Source organism: Prionailurus viverrinus, chromosome B4 (assembly GCF_022837055.1).
Source record: "Prionailurus viverrinus isolate Anna chromosome B4, UM_Priviv_1.0, whole genome shotgun sequence".
Taxonomy (NCBI): Eukaryota; Metazoa; Chordata; class Mammalia; order Carnivora; family Felidae; genus Prionailurus; species Prionailurus viverrinus.
Window position 1 is genome coordinate 42,036,926 of NC_062567.1, and position 25,821 is coordinate 42,062,746.

At 38.3% G+C, this 25,821-nt stretch overlaps 2 protein-coding genes across 13 annotated transcripts in view; both read right to left on the reverse strand.

Moving 5' to 3' along the window:
* Positions 1-5,246: 5,246 nt before the first annotated feature.
* Positions 5,247-14,451, reverse strand: LOC125169811 (protein mago nashi homolog 2). 6 transcript variants are annotated; one of them, XM_047865559.1, is made up of 5 exons: positions 14,245-14,451; positions 10,643-10,701; positions 9,338-9,448; positions 7,289-7,371; positions 5,247-5,598 (listed from the first exon to the last, which is right to left on the reverse strand). In XM_047865559.1, the coding sequence occupies exons 1-5, from the start codon at positions 14,336-14,338 to the stop codon at positions 5,499-5,501; spliced, it is 447 nt and encodes a 148-aa protein (XP_047721515.1). In that variant the 5' UTR covers positions 14,339-14,451; the 3' UTR covers positions 5,247-5,498. The 6 variants fall into 6 exon arrangements, with proteins under 6 accessions (XP_047721515.1, XP_047721514.1, XP_047721519.1 ...); XM_047865558.1 differs by having other exon boundaries at positions 10,643-10,745; positions 14,245-14,422; XM_047865563.1 differs by lacking the exon at positions 14,245-14,451 and adding an exon at positions 13,391-13,459.
* Positions 14,452-20,863: 6,412 nt separating this feature from the next.
* The window catches only part of STYK1 (serine/threonine/tyrosine kinase 1), a 46,909-nt gene continuing 41,951 nt past the window's right edge, over positions 20,864-25,821 (reverse strand). For all 7 annotated transcript variants that reach the window (XM_047865554.1, XM_047865549.1, XM_047865552.1 and 4 more), the window contains 3 exons: positions 25,774-25,814; positions 25,062-25,158; positions 20,864-22,575 (listed from right to left, as the gene is read on the reverse strand). In XM_047865554.1, the coding sequence (XP_047721510.1) occupies positions 22,371-22,575; positions 25,062-25,158; positions 25,774-25,814 (343 nt within the window). In that variant the 3' untranslated portion in view covers positions 20,864-22,370. The remainder of the gene's footprint in view (positions 22,576-25,061; positions 25,159-25,773; positions 25,815-25,821) is intronic.

A 25,821-nucleotide genomic window follows, 5' to 3' on the forward strand; every position in this document is an offset into this window, starting at 1 on the left:
CATATATATATACACACACACACACACACACACACACACACACACACACACAATGGAGTATTACTCGGCAATCAAAAAGAATGAAATCTTGCCATTTGCAACTACATGGATGGAAGCAGAGGGTATTATGCTAAGCCAAATTAGTCGGAGAAAGACAAATATCATAGGACTTCACTCATGTGAGGACTTTAAGAGACAAAACAGATAAACATAAGGGAAGGGAAACAAAAATAATATAAAAACAGGGAGGGGGAAAAAACATAAGAGACTCTTAAATATGGAGAACAAACAGAGGGTTACTGGAGGGGTTGTGGGAGGGGGGATGGGCTAAATGGGTAAGGGGCATTAAGGAATCTACTCTTGAAATCATTGTTGCACTATATGTTAATTTGGATGTAAATTAAAAAAAATAAATTTAAAAAATAAGAAAGAAAGAAAGAAAGAAAGAAAGAAAGAAAATATCCTACTAAGGAATGAATGGGTCAATCAGGAAATTAAAGAACTTTAAAAATATATGGAAGCAAATAAAAATGAAAACATGACAGTCCAAACCCTTTGGCATGCAGCAAAGGCAATCCTAAAAGGAAAATACATCATAAATCAGACCTATCTCAAAAAGCAAGAAAAATCCCAAATACAGAATCTAACCTCACACCTACAGGAACTAGAAACAGAGCAGCAAAGAAACCCCAAAGCCAGCAGAAGAAGAGAAATAATAAGGATTAGAGCAGAAATAAACAATATAGAATCCAAAAACAAACAAACAAACAAACAAACAAAAAACAGTAGAACCTATCAATGAATTTAAGAGCTGGTTTTTTGAAAAAATAAACAAAATCAATAAACCCCCAGCCAGACCTGTCAAAAAGAAAAGAGAGAGGACCTAAATAGATAAAATCACGAATGAAAGAGGAGAGATTACAACCAATACCACAGAAATACAAACAATTATTAGAGAATACTATGAAAAATTATATGCCAACAGACTGGATAACCTAGAAGAAATGGACAACTTCCTAGACATTCACACGCTACCAAAACTCAAATAGGAAGAAATAGAAAACTTGAACAGACCCACAACCAGTGAAGAAATTGAACTGGTTATCAAAAATCTCCCAACATTTAAGAGTCCTGGGCTAGATGCCTTCCCAGGGGAATTCTACTAAACATTTAAACCACACATGGTACATATTCTTCTCATGCTGTTCCAAAAAAATAGAAACAGAAGGAAAACTTCCAGACTCATTATATGAAGCCAGCATTACCTTTATACCCAAATCAAAGACCCCACTAAAAAGGAGAATTACAGGCCAATATCCCTGATGAACATGGATGCAAAAATTCCCAACAAGATACTAGCAAATCAAATTCAACAGTATATTAAAAGAATTATTTACCATGATCAAGTGGGATTCATTCCTGAGCTACAGGACTGGTTCAATATTCACAAATCAATAGAAGAAAGGGTAGAAGAAAGGGTAAGAACCATATGATACAGCCAATAGATGCAGAGAAAGCATGTGACAAAATACAGCATCCTTTCTTAATAAAAACCCTCAAGAAAGTCAGGATAGAAGGAACATACCTTAACATCATAAAAGCCATATATGAAAGGTCCACAGCTGATATCATCCTCAAAGGGGAAAAACTGAGAGCTTTCCCCTTGAGATCAGGAAATGACAGGGATATCCACTCACCACTGTTGTATAACATAGTGTTGGAAGTCCTAACCTCAGCAATCAGACAACAAAATGAAATAAAAGGCATCCATATTGGCAAAGAAGTCACACTTTCATTCTTCACAGACAACATAATACTCTACATGGAAAACCAGAAAGTCTCCACCAAAAAACTGCTAAAACGGATACATGAATTCAACAAAGTTGCAGGATATAAAATCAATGTAGAGATATCGGTTGCATTTTTATTCAACAAGAATGAAGCAACAGAGGTATCAGGGAATCGACAATTGCACTAAGAACCATAAGATGCTTAGGAATAAACCTAAACAAAGAGGTAAAAGATCTGTACACTGGAAACTATAGAAAGCTTATGAAAGCAATTGAAAACACAAAGAAATGGAAAAACATTCCATGCTCATGGATTGGAAGAACAAATATTGTTAAAATGTCCGCACTACCCAAAGCAATCTACACATTCAGTGCAATCCCAATCAAAATTGCATCAGTATTCTTCTCAAAGCTAGAACAAACAATCTTAAAATTTATATGGAACCACAAAAGACCCCAAATAGCCAAAGTAATGTTGGAAAAGAAAACAAAAGCATCACGATCCTGGACGTTAGCCTCTACTACAAAGCTGTAATCATCAAGACAGTATGGTATTGGCACAAAAACAGACACACAGCCCAATGGAATAGAATAAAGAACCCAGAAGTGGACCCACAAATGTATGGCCAACTAATCTTCAACAAACAGCAAAGAGTATCCAATGAAAAAAGACAGTCTCTTTGGCAAATGGTGCTGGGAGAACTGGACAACAATATGCAGAAGAACACTGGACTACTTTCTTACACCATACACAAAAATAAATTCAAAATGGATAAAAGACTGAAACACAAAACAGGAAATCATCAAAATCCTAGAAGAGAAAACAGGCAACAACCTCTTTTGCCTCGGCCGCAGCAACTTCTTACTTGATATGTTCTCCAAAGGAAAAGCAAAAATGAACTACCGGACCTCATCATAATAAAAAGCTTTTGCCCTATAAAGGAAACAATCAACAAAACTAAAAGGTAACTGACAGAATGGGAGAAGATATTTGCAAAAGACATATCAGATAAAGGGTTAGTATCCAGGGGCGCCTGGGTGGCTCAGTCAGTTGAGCGTCCGACTTCGGCTCGGGTCATGATCTCCCAGTTGACGAGTTCGAGCCCCGCGTCTGGTTCTGTGCTGACAGCGCGGAGCCTGGAGCCTGCTTCTGATTCTGTGTCTCCCTCTCTCTCTGCCTCTCCCCTGTTTGTGCTCTCTGTCTCAAAAATAAAGATGAACATTAAAAAAAGTTTTTAAAAAGGGTTAGTATCCAAAATCTATAAAGAACTTACTAAACTCAACACCCAAAAAACAAATAATCCAGTGAAGAAATGGGCAGAAGACATGAATAGACATTTTTTCCAAAGAGAACCTCCAAATGGCTAACAGACACATGAAAAGATGCTCAACTTTGCTCGTCATAGGGAAATACAAATCAAAACCACAGTGAGATACCACCTCACACCGGTCAGAGTGGCTAAAATGAACAACTCAGGAAACAACAGATGCTGGTGAGGATGTGGAGAAAGGGGAACCCTCTTGTCCTGTTGGCGGGAATGCAAACTGGTGCAGGCACTCTGGAAATCAGTGTGGAGATTCCTCCAAAAATTAAAATGTGAATTACCCTATGACCCAGCAATAGCACTACTAGGAATTTATCCAAAGGATTAGGGAATGCTGATTTATAGGGGCACATGTACTCCAATGTTTATAGCAATGGTATCAACAATAGCCAAATTATGGAAAGAGCCCAAATGTCCATCAAATGATGAATGGATAAAGATAGGTATACACACACACAAACACACACACACACACACATACACACACACAATGGAATACTATTCAGCAATGAAAAAGAATGAAATCTTGCCATTCGCAACAACACGGATGGAACTGTAAAATATTATGCTAAGTGAAAGAAGCCAGTCCATGAAAGACAGATATCATGTTTTTACTTATATGTGGATGTTGAGAAATAAAAAAATATAGATAGATAGATAGATAGATAGATAGATAGATAGATAGATAGATACAAACAGAAAGGGAGGGAAACCATAAGAGACTTTTAATCACAGAGAAAAAACTGAGGGTTGAAGGGAGTGGGAGAACAGGGGGATGGATAAAATGGGTGATGGGCATTGAGGAGGGCACTCATTGGGATGAGCACTGGGTGTTTTATGTAAGTGATGAATCATGGGAATCTACTCCCGAAGCCAAGAGCACACTGTATGCACTGTATGTTAGCTAACTTGACAATAATAAATAAATAAATAAATAAATAAATAAATAAATAAATAAATAAATAAAATTTAACCAAAACTAAATAGCACTAAGAAAAGTTATTTGTTGACACCAATTATACTAGTTATTCCATTTTTAAGTCAAAAATCAACAGGACAGGATTTATAAGCCTTACTTCAGTAAAAAAAAAATATATATATATAGAATCTAGATTTGACATATGGGTGTTCATTTTACAATTTTTTTAACATTTCGTATGCTTGAAATTTTTCGTAATAAAATTTAAAAAATGTTTTTAATTAAATAGGACTATAAATTCAGTTATTCTAGCCACATCTCAGGTACTAGTTGCTACACATAGCTGGTGGTTACTTTGCTGAACTACACATAGCTGGTGGTTACTTTGCTGAACTACAGATAAAGGACATCGCCATTATCTCAAATAAGTTTACTGGCCAGAACCTCTTTAGATAATGTAGCTCAGGAGTACTGCACACCTTCAGAGACTAATTCTTCCCAATAAGGTCATCCTCACTGTCCCGGGGCAAGTGAATCGTCACTGCAAGGACTGCCCCCTTTAAAAAGTGGGGGTTCAGATAGAGAAAGAACAATACCAGGGGCATGCTTACTAAGAGAAATAATGAAAGACCAAGTCTATCAGAAAGACGTTGAAGGGAACTGAAAATCACGAGTGGCAACTATGGTCATTAGAAATTAAAATACACACACACATGTGCGTGTAAAAGCCTAAATTTTTAATAATTTGTCATGCTGAGAACTCATTTAGTTCCTACAGAAACACAAATATATTGTGAAATATCTTATTTATAAAATTTACTGTGAAAATAAGGAATAAGGGCAGAATAAAAGATGTGTTTAACTTGGGGTGCTGACTTTACTCTTGTAACCCTTTAGGCATTATTGATTATACCAAAAATATTTAAATTTTAATAATTCCTGGGGGGTTGGTGATAAATGTAAAAAATCCAGAACCTTCTGTAAACAACTTCTATAGGCACCAAAAAATTAAGTCCCATTAGGTATGGAAGTAATAAAGGTAACACGTAATTGCCTTTAACGGATGAAACTCTGGCTGCATGAAAGAACTTCTGCCATAGGATGTCCTACCATAACAATTCTTTATGATCTTAAAGTGAATAAAAAGACGTACCCTTCTGGAAAAAAGAACAAAAACAAAACAAACAAACAAACAAAAAACCACTCTCCATGCAGGCTTTGATATGTTTTATTGGAGCAAAATCTCAACAAAAAGTTGCTTTCATTTACAGAATTTAATACGTGTGAGGACTATCTAAACCACTTGGACCCAAGTGAGAAGAACCATTAAGCCTGTTTATGTATTTTCTTATTTTCAGTGGGCATACAAAACAAGAGTTTCACATTTATAAAAATCCCAATATTGTAAGTGACAAACCCATCCCTTAATTAAATATAAAAACAGCTTTTAAAAAAACATACAACTTAGATTGGTTTAATCTTGAAATGTAATCCAATAAGACTAAAAACTAAACATTTCAGGTCCTGTACCAAGTAGTAAAATACTCGAAGGCCTTCAGGATCCCTAAAATTTAAAAAGGTATAAGTTACTTTTTTGTTCCTAAAATGAAACATATAATTTTGTAAGTTAATTCCTAAAACAAAATAAAAAACAAAACCAAGGAATCCAGGAGAAAGGAAGGATTTGCGGCAACTAAAATGAACATACTGAATAATTTTCATTTCCTTTCTCTATCTTTTCTACAAAAAATATAAATTTTATTCACCAGTATTCATTTCATACTCAAGTATTTATTTTCTTATCAAAGTAAGAACTATACATAGCAAAAATGTATAAAGCAGATATAATTATAAAGATAGAAAAAATAATACTCATAATACTATAAATTTAATGTCACTCCTTACAGAAAAACTATGAATATTTTGGCATTTCTCTATTTTCATAACTAAAAGCATTCCCTGGCCCTTTTTGATTAAAAAAATTTTTTAAATGTTTATTTTTGAGAGAGAGAGAGAGAGAGAGAGAAGCAGAATGCGAGTGAGGGAGTGGCAGAGAGAGGGAGACACAATCTGAAGCAGGCTCCAGGCTCTGAGCTGTCAGCACAGGGCCCGATTTGGGGCCTCAGTTCATGAGCCGGGAGATCATGACCTGAGCCAAAGTCAGATGCTTAACCGAATAAGCCACCCAGGGACCCCTGTTCCTTGTACCCTTTTTAACGTTGTTTTCCATTACATGAAAAATAATTCGCAAATGATTTCTAATTAACAATTCTCTTTTTGTTAAACAGTTGGATTTTTCCCCAATTATAAGTAAGACTCCAATGACCATTTTTATGACTAATAAAGCATTTTCATTATTTACAGTATTTCCCTAAAATAGATGCTCAGAAATGGAATTACTAAGTCAAAGATGAATTTAAAATGCTAGCACCTTTTGATGCACAATTATCAAACTGCTTTCCAAAAAACACTGTACCAATTTAAAATCCCACTTAGGATATGAATGCCAGCCACATCCTCACCACTGTGGGGAAATAAATGTGATAGTTTAAAAGTATCTGGTCGGTCTTTATTGTATCTAATAGTTACTATACATTCATTCCTTTCTCCTTTCCTCTAACATATATTTACCAAGCACCTATCCTGTGCCAGGCACTGTGTTAACTTTGGAGAAAGAGCAAGGTTCTCATGGAGTTTATATTCAAGCCAGAAAAGCAAATAAATAAGTTATTACAATTTAGGGTGATAGGACAAAATACTAAGAAAACATTTTGAGGGGTAAAGAGAGAAAAGTAACTCCAAGTAGAGAAATTTTTCAGACAAAAACAACAGTATGTCCTACAAAGGCCCAGAGGAAACAAACTTGGAAAGACAGAGGAAGCTAAAACCATCCGTAAGTTACAATGACTTTTTTCAAATTCTTTCAAATATTAAATTCAAAGATGAGGATGATGTGATAATGAATGATATAATCCAATAAGGATTTCTTTTAAACTCTGTAAAAAGATACCCAGATTTTTACCAAAAATAGCTATTACAACGCAGTTGTCAGATTAACATTCTTTTGATAATCACAAAAATACGCTGCTAACCACTTTGACAGCAAGTCTTTAATGACATAAAAGTTAGAATTACATCTGCATAATAAACTGATAGGATGCCACCAAAATAATCTTAGAAAACTGGCTACTGTTCTAAAATGAGCCTCTCTAATTAATTACGTCAATTTAGTCAAAATACTTTAACATACTCACTTTGACTGATTTACATCAATAAGAGAACCTATTTTTGATGTGGTAAAAGAAATGTGTTCATCTCCAATTACAATTTCAAGTTCCTGAAAAAAACAAAATAGATTCATGTAGTTAATATAAAACTCCATCTCAGAAGCGTCTGTATTCTTGTTACCTAGAGGTCCCAATTGTAGCTGCGAGTTTTCTAGCAGTCATAGAGGAGGAAAAAAAAAAAAAAAAGAAAAGAAAAAGGAAAAGGAACTTGACCTGTTAGACATAAACTATGTCTGTAAAATAAAAACCTCATCGAATGCTCAGGAGTCCCCAATATTAGGATCAACCAAGAACTGCTTTCCAGAGATCTCATAAAGAAAACACTATAAATATGAATGACACATGAACATTTCTTATGTCCGTAAAAACTAAAGAAATAACTTTGAAGCACAATGTTGTAAAAATAATAATATGGGTAAAAACCTGTTTTTAATCAATAAATATAAGCACACTCAACCATTCTACCAGAAATGCACAGTATTAACAGCACCACTTTGGGATCTACTGTGTATGAGGCCCTGCTGCTAGGGACTTTAAAACATACTCTGTAATCCCTAAAATACCCTTATCAGGGTATTTGACAAATGCAAAATACAAGATTCATAAAGCATAGGGAAAAACATCAACATTTACAACCACTAATAAGTGATAGTACTCATATTTGAATCCTGGGCTGTTAACACTGAAAGACTCACACTTGTTTGACTTCACAAAACATTTAAAATTAAGCACTACTAAAACAAATACAACATACTGTAGACATTCTCAGTGTGCCATAATTACTGGATAAGTTTTTCTCTATATTTTATCTGCAAATCTAAAACCAATGATTAAGAGGCTATGTCTGTAGTGATATATCAGGTTAAATAACAAATGCCATTAAAGACAATCTCAGCTATATGTCTGATCAAAAGACCTAATTACACACAGTTTATGGCACACACAATATGGAGAATTACCTAAGGCTCTCAATCAATCATAAAATCTTTGACTTAAAGATCCAATGGATGATCTCTGGAACATGCTTAACCCTCCCCACTAACCAAAACATAAGCACATCATCGAGTGGGTACATAAAATGCTGGGTTCTCCCAGAGTCTAAAAGAGATAAAAGGTTTACTGCCGTTGTCTGTTTTTTAGTACAAATGTACCCATTGCATAAAGCAAACTGAGATTTAAATTTATTTTTTAAAAGTGTTTTTCAATGCATAAAATAAATACTGTTAACTATTACCTTTGCTTTCCTAAATAATGTTTCTTTAAACAGAAGAGCTAAGTGACTGCTATAGAATGTCAGCATCTATTCAATTTCTCCACATTTTCTTCTAGAAGAAAGTAATATAAAATCAAAGAAGGTGACATAAAGTATAATTCTTAGGAACATAAAAAAGTGAAATTAAGTGCTTCTTCCTCCAGGAATTGTATCTCATGTCTTCAAGAGTTGAAAAGACCCAATCAAACTATCTTTTTACAGAGTGAAATGAAACCTTCAAAGTTCTTCACAAGCCCTCTGAGAAACATTAATTACTCTAAAGGGAATATGAGGCAAAAGCAATGGTCAGTTCGAACAAAGACACCAATCAAATCCCTCTCCTGGGCATAAGGATGCAAACAAGGGTTCTCAGAGTTATAAAAATGAAGAAAGTAAATTTTACAGTCAATAAGAATCCTGTCTTGAATTTAACAAACAGTGTACTTATTCCTAATAGAAGTAATACACAATAGAAATTATTCATAACAGCGTGAAAACATCATAGCTTTAACTGGGGGGGCTAGAGAGAGGACTGGTCAGAAAGAGGTCTAAATCTTGACCTAAATCTTGACTCCTTTACTACTCAGAGGTAGCACAGGAAATGAGCCTAAGTGAAACAAAATTAAACAGGATTTACCGGGTGCCTACTAAATGGAAAACCAAAGAACCAATGGTCTATTCTAGATAAATAAGGAGAAACGTAACAATGAATTATATTACCAACTTTTAAGACGTATGCATTTAAAGAACCACTAAACACCAACCTGTCGGCCAACTCTGTCAGGGGGAGGCCACAAAGCATCATCTTCTTTTGTAATTTCACTGTCGTCAATGATTCTCTTCAGTTCTTCCATTACACTCTTGTGTACATAAGCCTGAAAATAAGTTCCAGTAAAAATTTCATGTCTATTTCTTCCCCCAACTCAGAATGAAATAATCATACAATGTTACAGACACTAAATATTCAAAGGGAGTACCAGGGAAGAATCGAATGCTGATTCCAAAATTACAAGGTGAGAGAGAATCACTCATCCATAGGATGCTTCTTCATTCTCTTGCCCTTTCCTTGAATATACATTTGTCTCCAAATTTAAAAAAAAAAAAAAAAAAAAAGGTAATTTACACTAGCCTCCTTTTAAAACCCTGGATTCTGGACTTCTTAACATGGGACTCAATTACCTGAGTGGTTAATGGTGATAAGGGAAAATCTATAAGGTGAACAGAGGCAAATACAAGTAAACATCACAGCTACTGTTCTGAACTTTTTCTTATCCCTAACTTTTGAGCCTTGTATTTAAATTCACACTGTGTTTAGCACCTGGGTAGCTCAGGTCATGATCTCAGGAGTTCATGAGTTTGAACCCCGCACCAGGCTCTCTGCTGCTAGGGCAGAGCCCGCTTTGGATCCTCTTTCTCCCCCTCTCTCTCTGCTCCTCCTCTGCTTGGTTTCTTTCTCTCTCTCACTCTCTCTCTCTCTATCCAATAAATGAATAAAAACTTAAAAAAAAATAAAATGCATACTGTGTTTAAATATTGACTATCAATTAGTTTTATTTTTATTTATTTATTTTTTCAACGTTTATTTATTTTTTCAACGTTTATTTATTTTTTGGGACAGAGAGAGACAGAGCATGAACGGGGGAGGGGCAGAGAGAGAGGGAGACACAGAATCGGAAACAGGCTCCAGGCTCCGAGCCATCAGCCCAGAGCCCGACGCGGGGCTCGAACTCACAGACCGCGAGATCGTGACCTGGCTGAAGTCGGAGGCTTAACCGACTGCGCCACCCAGGCGCCCCTGACTATCAATTAGTTTTAAATAGTGAAAGTGACATAAAGACAAAATGAACTAAATCATATGTTCAAAGGTGGGTCTACAATTTAATATATTCAGATTGCTTCTTTTGATGTTACACATGCTACAGTTATATCTAATTTAAATAGAATCCCTTTTCAATCTATAAAGTGGCTTCTTTATAGTAATATAGCCTTAGATGTAGTTTTGTAAATTCAAAAAAGATCTGAAGAAAATGGTCTAAATGTAAAAAATTAGACATTCAAAAAGAACTTACCTCCTTTCTGATCATGACATCATTTTTGTAATTGCTGTTGTTGGCATATCTAAGCTTTCCTGTGGGGAGTGGAAAAAAATTCAATCTATAACAGCAAAAACTGCTAAAAAAAAAAAAAAAGAAAGAAAGAAAGAAATGACACTGTAAGCAATTTTGAAGGTAAAGACCATTTTATACTACCACTTTTTTTATTAATAGTTTCTGCCTTTTTAGCATAAGATCAATGCCAGATCTGTATTTGCTGGTAAAAAAAAAAAAAAAAAGCTAAAGCTGAAGCTAGTCATTTTCAAATACTCCATACCTTCAACAGAATTTTTAAGTATTCAACATAATTTTTAAATATTTCATGACTTTGGGGCACCTGGGCGGCTCTGTCAGTTAAGCATCCGACTTCTTCAGCTCAGGTCATGATCTCATGGTTCATGAGTTCGAGCCCCGCGTCGGGCTCTGTGCTGACAGCGTGGAGCCAGGAGCCTGCTTCAGATTCTGTGTCTCCCTCTCTCTCTGCCCCGACCCCACTCATGCTCTGTCTCTCTCTCTCTCTCTCTTAAAAATAAATAAACGTTAAAAAATTTTTTTTCAATAAATAAATAAATAAATATTTCATGCCTTCAATATAATTGGAGGGCCTTTTTTTAAAGTTTATTTATTTATTGGGGGCGGGGGAGCACAAGCTGGGGAGGGGCCAAGAGAGAGAATCCCAAGCTGATAGCACAGAGCCCAATGTGGACTCAGTCCCATGAACCACGAGATCATGACCTGAACCCAGATCAAGGGTCCGACACTTAACCAACTGAGGCACCCAGACGCCCTTTAGGAGAGTTACTTTTAAGGCTCATTTGCTTAAGCTATTATCATGAACTAGACAGGGAATCTGAAAAAGGAACTAACATTTCTTTTAAAGCCTATGTTTTATGTCTTCATTGGTCCTAAGTGATTTACCCAGAGCATTTAATCTAATCGGTGCTTCATCTATTCATGGTTGAGAAAACAGAGTTCAGTCACTTGCCCAGGGACACAAAGATTCGGATCTGGATCCACCTTCTTCCAATACTCACACTTTCCCTACTACTCCAAAATGTTCTCTATACAATATGGCAATGCTAATATTTTAGCACTGTCACTAGGATGCATATGCTATGTAACGCTTCTAGATAAAACGTAGGCCAGTTTGTTAGCTGACCTATAGTTAATTTTAATCCATCGTTGACTTTTGTACTCCTTGATGCATGCTTCTCCTTATGGCTGTAGTCAGTTGCTCAGGGACAGATGTAATATGGTCCTGATCTCTGATGTTACCCTAATGAGGTGATCCCCTCACTACTGAAGGAAGTATGTGGAATGGTGTGATGGCAGGTTACTGGATGAGAACCACCGTCCTGGCATGAGATTTCCCTGATAATATCAGACTGCTTAATTTACGTGACTGGCTAAACAGGATATAGGCAAGCTGAAAGCTGTTCACAGGCAAAGACACTAAGAAGATTATCACCTAAAAAAAGAATAGATGGAACATTCAGGTAAATTTGGCTCCTTAGCTAAATTGAGAAGAGACGTGGGGAGAACAAGGGAGAATAAAGTGATTACAGTTTCTAAATTGCATGGCTGTAGTTACCTTGAGTTCTTCCTTCAACGTCTGATTCTCTTCCTCTTTCCTAATATACGAGGCTTCTCTACTTTTTCTTTTTTTTTTTTTTTTAAAGTAGGCTCCATGCCCAGCACAAAGCCCAACACGGGGTTTAAACTCACACGACCCTGAGATCAAGACCTAAGCTGTGATCAAGTCACTTAACCGACCCACGCGCCCCTTCTCGACTCTTTCACTCCCACAGAACTTTGCCAAAACATATCGCACCACTTAATATCCACGCTGTTTTATGGCTAGTTTCATGTCTGTGTCGCCCACCAAGACGTAACTCCTTCATGGAAATTAAAGAGTCTTATTCATTACTGTATCCTCAATTTTTGTATTTACTTGTTGCCCAGCACATAACACGCATTCAAAGAAGGAAAGCCTAGGCGGGTGGACTGCCCAGGTTGCCAGGAGAGTTCAGTATACAGTAACACTTCTCTTTAGAGAGAATCGGAGCTGTCAAAAGATAGACTATGTTGCACCTACACGGCAGCAGGCAGCAGACCGTTCACCCTTTGCCCATGCTGTTTTCAGCAGTCTGAATGGTTTTCTCCCTCACAGGCCCAGAACATCCTATTCTCATTTAAAGACTCATTTGGGGCTCCTGGGTGGCTCCATCAGTTAAGCTTCCGACTTCCGCTCAGGTCATGATCTCTCAGTTTGTGGGTTCAAGACCCGCATGGGGCTCTGTGCTGACAGCTCACAGCCTGGAGCCGGCTTCGGATTCTGTGTCTCCCTCTCTCTCTGCCCCTCCCCTACTCATCCCCTGTCTTTCTCTCGTTGTCTCTCTCAAAAATAAATAAATGTTAAAAAACTAAAAAAAAAACCAAACAACAACAAAAAAAAACTCATCTTGAAAGAGGGCTCCGGCTGCCTCCATTGGGATCTCAAACTTTTTAGTTAGGTTCCTCCTTCCAGCTTGTCTCTCGGCTCCTGCAGAAGACCCTAAGGGCAAAGTATCTCCTAACGGGAACAAAAACTACCCCCTCAAGCAACAAGGACTGCCCCGAGCCATCAAGACCTCACCTGGGATTGAAATCCAAGGCAATGATCAATTTAAAATTCAAGGTCCACCGGCACAGAACCCACCCACCTTTGCCCCACGTTTTCCTTACATAAACCTGGAAGTATTTTTTGCATTTTAGAGACGTCTTTGAGAAGCTAGTCCGCTGTCTTCCGGTGCTGGCCTCTCTGAAATAAACTTTCTTGTTTCACCATCAGTAGATTCTCTACCTTTGGATTTGTCAACGAGCCTCCGATTTGGTCTGTTTGGGAACCCGGGAGACAAGTGCTCCTGTAGCCCTGCGCACCAGCTGCAATTTCAACTGTTACCTTCTCTAGGAAGCTTTCCTTGACGCCTCCTACACGTAGCCCTCACCATTCCCCTCTTGTGTATTCTTAACGCATCCTATGGCAAACAACTGTATTTAAGCACCCTAAACACATCATTACATTCATTTTTCTACACTGAAGAGCTCCCCTCTTCTGAGCAGGTCCTTTTCCTACACACGTGGCTTGAGAGGCAGGGCCTGAATGAATACAATGGTTGAATGGGGAGTCCGAAAATTAACTGGTCACCGGAAGACCTTCAGCATCCCTTGGACCCCGGCACGATGGGATGTTCTTCAAAATGTTCAGGTATGACGTCAAGCACACGAGATGCCTTTTCAGGTCCCTTCCGGTGCGCTGGATGCAGGATTCTGCTTACCCCCAAGTTTTCGGTATCTGGCAGGGTTCGATTTTTCTGAATTAATTTACACCGATCAATTGTCTTTTCTTCACGGAACCAATGTACGCCTCGGATAGACTTTCGTTCGTGTGTATTTCGGCTCTAGTGGCCCCAGCCCCCACCGCAGGCTCGCCAGCCCACCGCGGACGGCTCAGCCCACCCCGCCCCCTCCGCGTCCTCCGCGCTCCGCTTCCCCCAGCCGCGCAGCGCACTCGGCGGCGGCGCCGCTCCCCTGCTCACCGTCTGGCCGAAACTCGAATTCCAGGAACTCGTGTCCAAACTTGCCCTTGTGCCCTACGTAGTAGCGCAGGTAGAAATCGCTGGCCATAGCCATTTTCGTCCCCCTGAAGCCCGCCCGAGGCCTGGCCGACGTGCCGCCCGGCGCCTGGTAGTGACGTCATCGCCCAGGGTAAAAGCGTCGCGGCGGGCGTGCCTTTCTGGTCCCCGGTGACCGGAGGAAAGCGGGAAGGCGGGTTCTCCCGGGAGAGACTCGGAGGCGCTGGGGAGACCTGAACTTGGTTTCGCAAGGTTGGAAGAACATTTTTTTTTTTTTTTTTTGCAAAATTAAGTAGATCGTGTGCTACAAGCAAAACACAGAAGTGTGAAAATGTCATAGTATTTTTTTATAGGCTGAGAATTCAGGTGTGCAAGTCGCTTTTACTTTTCGGGTCTCTAATTCTCGCGGCACCCTGCCCTCAGGAGGGGGGTGTGGCATGAATTCGCCTTTCACTGGTGGAGTGAGGAAAGATAAAGCCGGAATCCGAATGGTTGACCTGGACTACAACCCTTTCCTGCAGTTAGATTCCTAACCGGAGATTTCCCCCTTTGCACCACGGTTGCTAGCTAGCTGACAGCTAGAAGCCTATCAAACAAGAGGTATGAAATTTGAAAGACACATTGAAACTAAAGATCCCTGAAGTCACGGTATAAAAGAGTTCCTTTTAATAGTAAAACGTGTACCATTCAGCAAGGGTTAATCTTTAGTAGCCTGTGGAGTTTTGGCAATTTGCCTGAAGATCACATGGTTTAGCCCACGTTTCTTACCAGAAAAGAATTACATTGGGGAGGGGAAAGAATGCTCCAGTGTGGAATGGGTTTTGAAGGAGGTGGAAAGACAAGGGGAACGTTTACGGAGTCTACTTTTAAAATATTATTGATCACCCTGTTTTTACCAACCGAGTAATTCTGCTGGGTGACCTTTAACCCTCAGCAGTATTTAAAATAAAGAGTGGCAGTCAGAAGACCTGCGATTCATTCCCATCACTTATGCTCTACTAACCTTGGTTGCTTAGTCACTGTCCACACCTGTTTGTTCACCAACTGAATATCCTATGATCAACTTTGTCAATCTTTGTTGAGAAGATCAAATGAGATAATACATATATAATAAGCTTTAAAATTTATAAAAACAAGGGTGCCTGCGTGGCTCAGTGGGTTAAGCATCGGACTTCGGCTCAGGTCATGATCTCACGGTTCATGAGTTCGAGCCCCACGTCGGGCTCTGTGCTGACAGCTCAGAGCCTGGAGCCTGTTTCAGATTCTGTGTCTCCCTTTCTGTCTGTCCCTCACCCACTTGTCTTCTCTCTCTCTCTCTCTCAAAAATAAACAATAACTTTTTTTAATTTATAAAAACATACAGGCATTTCTTATGTGCCAGAAATGGACAGACACTGGTAATAATGATAGAGCCGTTTAGAAGTTTGGTCTAGAAAAGAAAGCAAACATGTAGTCAGATATTAGCACAAGGAAGCAAATATTACAAGAATATTTTTAGCTCTTTTGAGGAAGATACAGTCGCAGCTACAAAGGAGCTTTGGACTTGCCCGCTCCTGTTCCCAGCTCACTGCTGTTAGCTCTCTCCAAGGAACCAGTCATGAAGAAGCCACACCACAGCCATGGCTTTTAAAGACACCATAAAGACACCCGTGGAACCAGACGTGGCAATTCACTGAATTAGAATTATTATAACCAGACACAACTTAAAATCTTTGGAGAAGGTATATGCTGACTTGATCAGAGATGCAAAGGGAAAGAATCTCAAAGTGAAAGGACCAGTTCAGATGCCTGCTAGATTCACCACAAGAAAAACTCCTTGTGGTGAAGGTTCTAAGACTCAGGATCATTTTCAGATGAGGATCTACAAGTGACTCATTGATTTGCACAGTCCTTTTGAGATTGTTAAACAAGATTACTTCCAAGAGTATTGAGCCAAGAGTTGAGGGTGAACTCACCACTGAAGATGCTTAAATCAATTTTTTTAATAACTTATCAGTTGTAAAAAAAAAAAAAAAGAAAGAAAAGAAAGCAAATTTTTAAATGCTGGTAGTACAGCAGAAGAAGCAAGCCACTTTATTGGGGAATAGGAGAAATTGAAGAAAGGGAAGTATCAAGGAAGGCTGTGTAGATGTACGATCTGAATTGGACCTTGTTGGGTAAGTTCAGTGTATGGTCAAAGGGAGGGAAAGCATTCAGGGCAGAAAATAGCCTGAACAAAGGCACAGTGGTATGAAAGTGCGTGATTCTGGAAAGCCAAACACTTCACTATAGTTAGAACATAAAGTTCAGGGGCGCCTGGGTGGCTCAGTCGGTTAAGCGTCCGACTTCAGCTCAGGTCCCGATCTCACGGTCCATGAGTTCGAGCCCCGCATCGGGCTCTGGGCTGATGCCTCAGCCTGGAGCCTGCTTCTGATTCTGTGTCTCCCTCTCTCTCTGCCCCTCCCCCATTCATGCTCTGTCTCTGTCTCAAAAATAAATAAACGTTAAAAAAAATTATTAAAAAAAATTAAAAACAAAAAAAAAAGAACATAAAGTTCATAAAAGTGGAATGACTAGAAAGGCAGACTGGGCCAGATTATGTTGAGTCTATATTAACACTTATATAACTGTCAATGTAGAAATCTATATTAACCATTGTATAAATGTTAATATAGAAAAGTTATTCAGTTCCTATTATTTGCTGCCATTATGGAAAATATACAAGAGACATAAAGCACTATCCCTTAGCACTAAGGTAACTAACTGTTTTGGTTTGCCCAGGACTAAGGAGTTTCCTGCGATGTGGGACTTTTCAGTTGTAAAGCCTGCAAAGACCCAGGCAAACCGAGATCAGTTGGTCACAGTACTTACTACAAGAATAACCCATAGAAATCTGACCACGTATTCCATAGTATCTCTGAAAATATAGGCAATAATCCATTTGGGTTGTTTGTTTGTTTGTTTGTTTGTTTGTTTGTTTGTTGTGCCGGGAGCCTCATTCAATATATTTAGATTCCCCAGTACATATTCATCAGATTTTTGGCTCACATGCCAATGTTCATCTTCATGCTTACGTAAGAGAGCTACCGGTTCCAGAACTATGACTATGCCAATAGTGCATGTGGAATGCGGTAGTAAGATCTTTATCTGTAGGCCAATTACTGTTTTTAATCCCCTAAAAAGACTTCTGCGCTAAAGACTAATCCTTTCTAACCCCTGTCGGTTTTTAAGGTGAAATGTGAAAATATATTCACTTAATCCTTTATATATGAAAAAGTAATCTCTTGTATCATTCTCTCTTGTATCATGATAAGCATTGCAAAGTGGTCTTCTTGGATGGTATATGACGGAGATGTGGAAATGTTCTGAATGGCTTGTGAGCACTTGAAATGTGGCTAGTGAGAATAGGGAGTGATTTTTTTTCTTTTTAAAGGTTTCATGGATATGAATTTAAAATAATACTGAAATAGCCACATGCGTCTATTGGCTACCATGTTGGACAGTGAAGTTATATAAGAACCATTTCATACACTTTTAGTTGGGCTGGAAATAGTGAAAATATTTTGCAAACATTGATAAATCTGAATCCCAGTTGCTGTAGGCTTCAAATTAGAGCATACTTACTAGTATCACCACAGTTCATTTATGAAAATAAATGTTTAGGGCTGCCTAAATGAAGCCAAGTAAAGAATTATTTCTGTCTTCGCTAATGTAACCTATCTGTGGTTAGCTTTAAAAGACCCTTCTGAAGCAGTTAAGAAATACACATTTCCAACTCCAGTTGAAAATAAGGCTTCATGATTTAGTCAAATACACAATATTCATTGATAAAATAATGAATTTTAAGTTTATTGTTTTCAGCTTCATGGTAATGAATCAAGTCAGAGGGCTATGGTCAGAGATGGTTATTTCTTAAGTGTTAATTTAGTCTTTTTTAAACGTTCTGATTTTCCCTGCATCTAAAACTCTTTCTTTTTTTGGTCTCTCAAATCTGCTTTATCCTCACACTTCTTTTGCCTTTTGCCTCACTATTTAAAGTTATCAAGTTATTCCTACTTATAATTTTCGGAAATATGTTATGAATTTCGTGAGATAAACACTAGAGAGCACAGATTTTTTGTTGTTCTTTTCTTTCTTTTCCTCTCGACTGCTCTCCTCTCTTCTCCTCTCTTTTCTCTTCTCTTCCTTTCCTTTCTTTTCTTTTTTCTTTTCTTAATCAGTAGCTTTTGAATAGTTTACTTTTGTATTTACAGAACAAAAGCTTCCAGGACTATCTCCTTCCATTAAATGGACCAGAGTAATAAATCAAGAATATTATATAATCTAAAACAGCAGTCTAAGATAATTTAAAGGTTTTTTTTTAATGTCAGAATGAGATGGTCTATTTCAGCCTTTATTCCATCCACCCACCTTTCTCTTCTCTCTTCTATAATCCTTCTCTATGGAATTTTAACATAATGTCGTTTTAATCACTCAGTGGTATTGCTTTTTTAGTAAGAGAAACACTATCCTGCAGAAATACCAAAATTTTCACATCATTGTTTCTCAGATATGTTCATATATGGTGAGTGCTATTGCTACATTATTATGACATGATGATATATTTAATTCCATCATTCAAACTAATAATTTTTTCCAGTGTATGACAATATTATATGCTTCTAACACAAAGCACGACCACTAACCCTTATTTTCAAAACAAGTAAAAACAGTCTCTAAATTAAGCTACACTTAAAAATCCCCAGTTTTCCATTGTACTTGCCCTATTTATTTGTTCAAATGAGATATGGTAAAGCAAAAATTTAATAAAAATTATTATAGCGAGGTTAAGATTAAGAAGATTCTGTCCATTAGCTTACTTTTTCTTTAAAAATGGTGAAGAAATTATTCCATTTTAATAACAAAATATCTAAATCTACCATGAAAAACACTAGTGTTCTGCCTGAGCATGATTTGAAACTACTGGTTCAGACTATTCTAAGTTAAACTACATTTTCAACTTCTAATTCGACACTGTATCCAGGTGGATGTTCGCTCAGTTCCTGGCTGTGTTAGAGGCTGTTTTGAACAATAAAGCATAAATTGGGAAAACGGGATCAAGGGAGGGAGGGAATCAAAACAATAATACAAAGGCTATCCCAGATTCAACATAATTGAATGGTAGATTATTTTAATTCTCTTTTCCATTCATTAGCTCGGAAATACCATGACTGTCTGACCAGTCGAAATGCCAGAAATATAATCCTCCTTTTGGAAGGAGCCTGGCCAAGTGAGGAAAAGACCCAGTTTTCCTAGAATGAACAATTACTGTATCCAGTTTTCCAAACGTGTATCCAGAAAAACAAACAAAATTATGGATCAAATTTTAAATAGCGATCATCTGATTGCTGATTTCCCTCCTACCAGAACACATTTTAACATGCAGTTTGAAAGAGCAGCTCTCCCATTAATTATGCACCACTTTTCTCCTAACTTCAGTATGTCCCCATCCACTTGCCTATTTGCAGTTCCTCAAATAAATTATGCTTTTTTTTTTTTTCCTTGCCCCAGAGTTTTCGCACATACAGTCCCTCTCCTGGATGGTTCCTCTCCTCACTTTTTGTCTGGGTTTAAATACCACCTCTTCAGGGAGGCCCTCATTTTTACATCTCATTCTACTATCCTATACTTTTTTCTCATAGCGCTTAACCATAATTTATCATTATACCTACACAAATATATACACACAGTCTCTTTCCAGACTGTAATCAAAAGCCCTCTGTTTGTTTTATCCAACGTCTAGAACAATGCCTGGCACAGTTGGCCCGAACACTCACCTTTTTAAAAATATTTGCATAAATACATAAGCATTTTGTAAATTAGACTTATGTGAACAGGCAAGAAACAACGAGATTCCATAGGACTTTATCATTTTGTGCCACGCCACTCTATCTCCCTTCTCCCTATTGCAGCTTAACACCCATTTAAATCCTGAGGAATCATTGTGGTATTCCTACAGATGCAAGAATCATTATTCAGTTGAATGACGCATCATGACTCCATCAGGATTCCAACTTCTACAAAATTTTCTAGCTATGTGTCCTATGGCAGCCTTAGATGTCCCTCCAGAGCACCCAGAATATTCTTTAAAATCACAGATAACTTGTTCAGATAAATTGTCATCATCATGATATTTTAAGTATTTTTAAACAGTAGGAGGCGGCTATCATCATCCAGAAGCTCACACAAAAATGATGACCTCGTTATTTTAGTCATGTGAGACTTGTTTAAAAAAATGGTTTTAACATTTATTTATTTATTTGAAAGACAGAGAGAGACAGAGTGTGAGCGAGGGAGAGGGAGAGAAAGAGGGAGACACAGAGTCTGAAGCAGGCTTCAGGCTCTGAGCTGTCAGCACAGAGGCCAATGCGGGACCCGAACCCACAAACCGTGAGATCACGACCTGAGCTGAAGTCAGACGCTTAACCAGCTAAGCCACCCAGGCGTCCCTGTATCATACCATCTTTAAGCATGTCCTGCCTTGCAGTATTACTGGCAGACTGAGGTTCTCCTTTTGGCTACAGCAGATTTTAAATGAAATAGATATGAGTAGGAAGGGAAAAAATAATGAAACTACCATTTATTGAGCACATATGTGCCAAATATTGTCCAAATATATATATTCTCATTCAGTCCTCACAACAACCCTGTGAGGTAGGTATTATCCCCATTTACACGTGAGGAATCAGTGTTCTGGCAATGTAGATTATCTCTTGAATTTTTCTGTTGACATTAATTTCCATTTATTTACTTTCATGCTCCCTATTATAGAGATTTTGGCAGCTATATACTAGAAAATCCTATTTTTACCCAATAAATATTAATTTAACGAAGTTTCACAGTACATCAGTGAATGATTGAAAATCAGAAACTACCATCCTTCTGTCTCAGATGACATCGTTTTCTAACCCTTTTAAAGACCTTCTGGACTACTAAGCATTCACATTTCCTACTTATTAAATACATAGTACAGGTGACCCTTGAACAACACAGGGATTAAGTGCGCCGACACCTGCACAGTCAAAAATCTGTATATAACTTTGGACTCCAAAACTTCACTAGTAATAGCCTACAGTTGACCAGAAGCCTTACCAAAAACATAAATGGTCAATCAACACATATTTCGTATGTTCTATGTATTATACACTGTAATCTTACAATAAATAAACTAGAAAAAAAGAAAATGTTAAAATCATAAGGAAGAGAAAATACATTTACAGTATGGCACTGCATTTATCAAGAAAAAAAATCCATGTGTAAGGGAACCCACACATTTCAAACCTATATTGTTCAAAGGTCAACTGTATATTCATTGTCAGCCTAATGGACACTGTAGGCTCAGTTTCCCTAGTCTTACGGGGACCAGGAAGCTAGTCTGATGAACAATAGATGTTGAATGTTCTTAATCATGAAAGGACCCTCCAGCTTCTAGTTAAAAGTATTTCCAGCAGAGTTCACTTGTCTCATAAGTAGATAAAAGGAGACCATCTTTCTCCTATCTGTACCCAAAGGGAAGCTCACAAGTTTGCCTTCCTGGTCCTCCTCCAGTCCCGCAAGGATGGACCAGGATTGAAGAATTTTATCTCCTTCCTCCACCACCTCTTTGAAGGATGACCTTGGTCCACATCTATACTCCTTTTAATTCTCTTTCTCATCAACTTCTTTGTCAGCTTTCTATTCCCTCAGCTGACTGCAACTTCTCTGGGCCCTGTAATAAGTTAGGTAGAGGCATGCTTCAAGAGGAAACCAGCCTGTGGTGGGAGGGCCAGCTTATGAGTGCAATGCCAGACAAACACTGGAGATTTCCAAGCCCTTCTTTGCAATGCTACTATCCACCACCGTCTACCCTGGATCTTCAGGACTGAGACAGCAGAGATGAAACTGTTCTCCTCAGTCTCCATGGTAGACGGTGTGGAGAGCCTCATCTCGCATCACTTCAGGTATCCAGGGAGATGTGTAGGGGAAGGTCCTATTTCTCCCTTTATGTCCCGCTAGAAAGCTATTTTCTGTTCTTGGAGGAGTTCTTTTCAATAGGATGTGATCACCAGTCAATGTTTCGTGCCCGAGGATCTTCAAAGGATGCTGTAGCTGTAGGAGAGGCTCTCCAGGCTGATACCTGCGACAGCTGCATACAGCTCAGGCACCACCAGCTCGGGCACTTGCAACACAGCCTTGTCATTGGCAGATCGAGCGGCAGTTTCGAGGCGTGAGTGTAGCTCTTTGAGTGAAGGGCGGCTCTCCTCACTCCAGCGCCAGCAAGACTTCATAAGATTGTACCTGAAAGGGGAGCAAGAGAAACCGACTTCCTTGACAAGGCAAATATTTGAGGAACACATCTCTTCCAGTAAAACTTAACAACAACAACAACAACCACCCCGCGACTCTTCAATCTACTTCTCATTGTCCTCTTATATTCTTTCCAGGGAATAATATTCCTTTCTTTTCCTAATACTAAATCTCTTAACATCATCTTCTCATCAGGGCCCTTTTTATAATAGGAATGACTGGGGGCATCTGGGGGGCTCAGTCGGTTAACCGTCTGACTCTTGGGTTTCTGCTCAGGTGATGATCTTGCGGTTCGTGGGTTGGAGCCCTGCATCAGGCTCCACGCTGACCATGCGGAGCCTGCTTGGGATTCTCTCTCTCTCCCTCTCTCTCTGCCCCTCCCCTGCTTGCTCTGTCTCTCAAAATAAAGAAGTAAACTCCAAAAAAAAAAAATTATAGTAGGAATGACTGAGGATTTCTCAAACTAGAATCGGTATGACAAAGCAGTTGTTTTCATTCTATTACCAAAAACTCTCACAAGTTAAGTGTTTCTCATCTTTAGATGTTACTAACTTGTAGCATGACAGGCCATGGCTATAGGGTGTCTCCCAGTAAAAGCTACACTAAGCCAGGAAAATAAGAAATGGAAGAAGAAGAATACAATAAGAAGAATAATATGATTCATATTATTTTGAGTAATCTAGTTAATTAGATATTTCCTTTCATTAACCCAGGCCATTTCCCTCTTTTATTATTTAGCTTCTCCAGGAAATTGCCTTAATCTAGATAAAAGTACTTAAGCTGTCTTCTCTTCAGCCCAGTTTACAAAGAATGAATAATGTCTGTTATCAGACACTTTTTTCATGTCTCATCCCTCTCAAGAACCTACAGTGGCTTCCATGTAAAGCCGACATCCTCCCTGCTAGCTTCTCTGCCTCAGAGACCTTGCCTAACTGAACCCTCTCCTCCAGCTAAGTCAGTGTCTTGCAATGCCTTAGATGTGGTTTTTAACACCCAACTCTGTCTTTGCTGGTGCTATGCCCAATTCCTCAAATACCCTCTCTATGATCGTCATTTCCTGCAGGTTTGTTTTAGGTCTCAATTCTTCTGTGCAACCTTCCCTTAAAAACCTCAGCCCACACTGCGTCTCCCATACTCCTTACTGTAGTACAGTGTAAAAGATGCCAATTTAATAACACTGATAACATTTAGCAAGAACTTATTTATTTTATAAGGCATGGTAGTGGAACTTAACATGCATTATTTTATTTTAGCCTCACAATAACATTGAGGTAGGATTATCATTACACCTATTTCAAGAAAAGTCAACAATGTCCAGTAAAGTAGCAGGACTGGGAGTGAACATGTGTCTTTTTGACTCTATGACTTGAGTCTGAACTTTTCATCATTCTTTTATATGGCCTCCCATTTTATGTTGATTTTCATATTGCTTTTAGATATCTCCTCATCCAAATACTAAATTCTTGAAGATCAGATACTTTATTGGTTCAGTGTCTCCCCCCCCCAATATAAAGGACAGCTTTTTACACATTAAAAAAGCCAACAAGAAAGCTTTCAACAATCATTCCAGTGTATCCAAGCAGTATTATTATACTATATATATGCATGTGTGTGAGTGTGTGTGTATGTGTATATAGTTATGATATTTAACACTTATAATCTGCTTGATACAGTCACTGTTCATTTATGTGAAACTCAGGTGATGGAAATTTACCCTTTCAACGCTGAAAAATTTATAAATACCAATAATTTTATAAGAAATGCATATTAATATATTCTCCCCTGACTTCTTATAAATATTTTAACCTTTCCTTATATTCTTTAGCAAGACCTTTTTGTACTTCATTGGTTTTGAAACTCTGTGTGTAATTTTTAATTTTTCCATTTTCTGCCTCTGCATTGGCTCACCAGCTGTCCCTTTCTGCTGACATTATTGGCTATTCCTCCCATCTTTCTAATTTCTTCCTACCCTCCTTCTTCTGGTTGACTTCTAATTTGATCAGAATTGGAAAAAAATAGATAGTCCATAGTTTTTCAAAGTTAAATGGTAATGAGAGCCAGTGAGTAACTCTAGGGGAATGGATTTTATGGCAGCCATATTAGAACTGAGGCTGGTAGTCTCTGACTGATACATTTAGACAGACAAAACACTACTATATTTGTGTTGGATTTGGTCCCCTCCTTACCTATTTTAGAAGGTTCTGAAAGAGCTGAACTTTATCTGCTTAGAACCCTCATATAGTTCTCAGTAGTTGCTCAGTGTATGTGTGTGTACACAGATATACACACACATATACACATATGTAAATATATATGATATATGAGCAGGTGTATTTTACCGCATAGGTATGTCTAAGGCTGTATATTTGCACATAAAGGACAGATAGGGATCATCTGAGCCACTTTAGAAGGGCAAGATCGACGGGGATCAAAAAGGCATTGTAATGAGAGGAGAGTAGGTCCTAAAAGCCACTTACATGGTATGCGTGCAACTACTTGGTTTCTTCATAATTTTCCTTCTTTGGAGATGCTGCAGGATGCTGGTTGGAGGAACTTCGGGATATGGCGGTGCCCCTGTTGGCATGGAAAAAAAGGAGAGCAGCAAGGGGACCTTAGGTCCTCTAGAATACCAACTATAACATGACTCTTCATGCACCGGGGCTAATTGCCTGCAAAAGGTGGAGCCAAAGGGAAAATACTAGAGACAATATAAGTGTTCCCTGGTGATCAAGTAAGGACACAGCTTAGAGAGTCTGGGGGGTAGAAAAGGTGATTGGGAGGAAAAAACCTGAAAATTTAGGATAATGTTGAGCCTTTACAAAAGTAACAAAGCAAAGTGAGAAATGAGACGTGCCCTCTACTCCCCAAGCACAGGAAAATACTGCATTTTCTCAATCAAATGGATTAATACATCTCAGGACAATACATTTATGTTTATACAAAATCACCCTTGGAATTATTCTTTGGACTTTAAAATGTGCTTTGGAATTGGTAAAGTGTTAAGGAAAAGAAAGCAAAAAAAAAAAAAAAAAAAAAAAAACTAAAAGGATGAGGGGGATTTCATGTCAGCCCAGTTCAAACCTGAGATTGTAGGGAAACCTCTCCTCATAGAATATGTCACCCCCCACTCAAAGAAACATACTTGGATATTTGCATCCAGGTACATACTACTTCAGGGACCCTCCTTACCTAGAGTCACCATCTCATAAAGCAGGATCCCAAAGGACCAGCTGTGAA

Coding starts and splice junctions, on each gene's coding strand:
- LOC125169811 (XM_047865558.1), bottom strand. CDS start 14,405: ATGACGTCACTACCAGGCGCCGGGCGGCACGTCGGCCAGGCCTCGGGC. Junction 9,449..10,642: donor ATGTCATGATCAGAAAGGAG/GTAAGTTCTTTT, acceptor ACTTATTTTCAG/GCTTATGTACACAAGAGTGT. Junction 5,599..7,288: donor ATTGATGTAAATCAGTCAAA/GTGAGTATGTTA, acceptor TTTAAATTTTAG/GGATCCTGAAGGCCTTCGAG.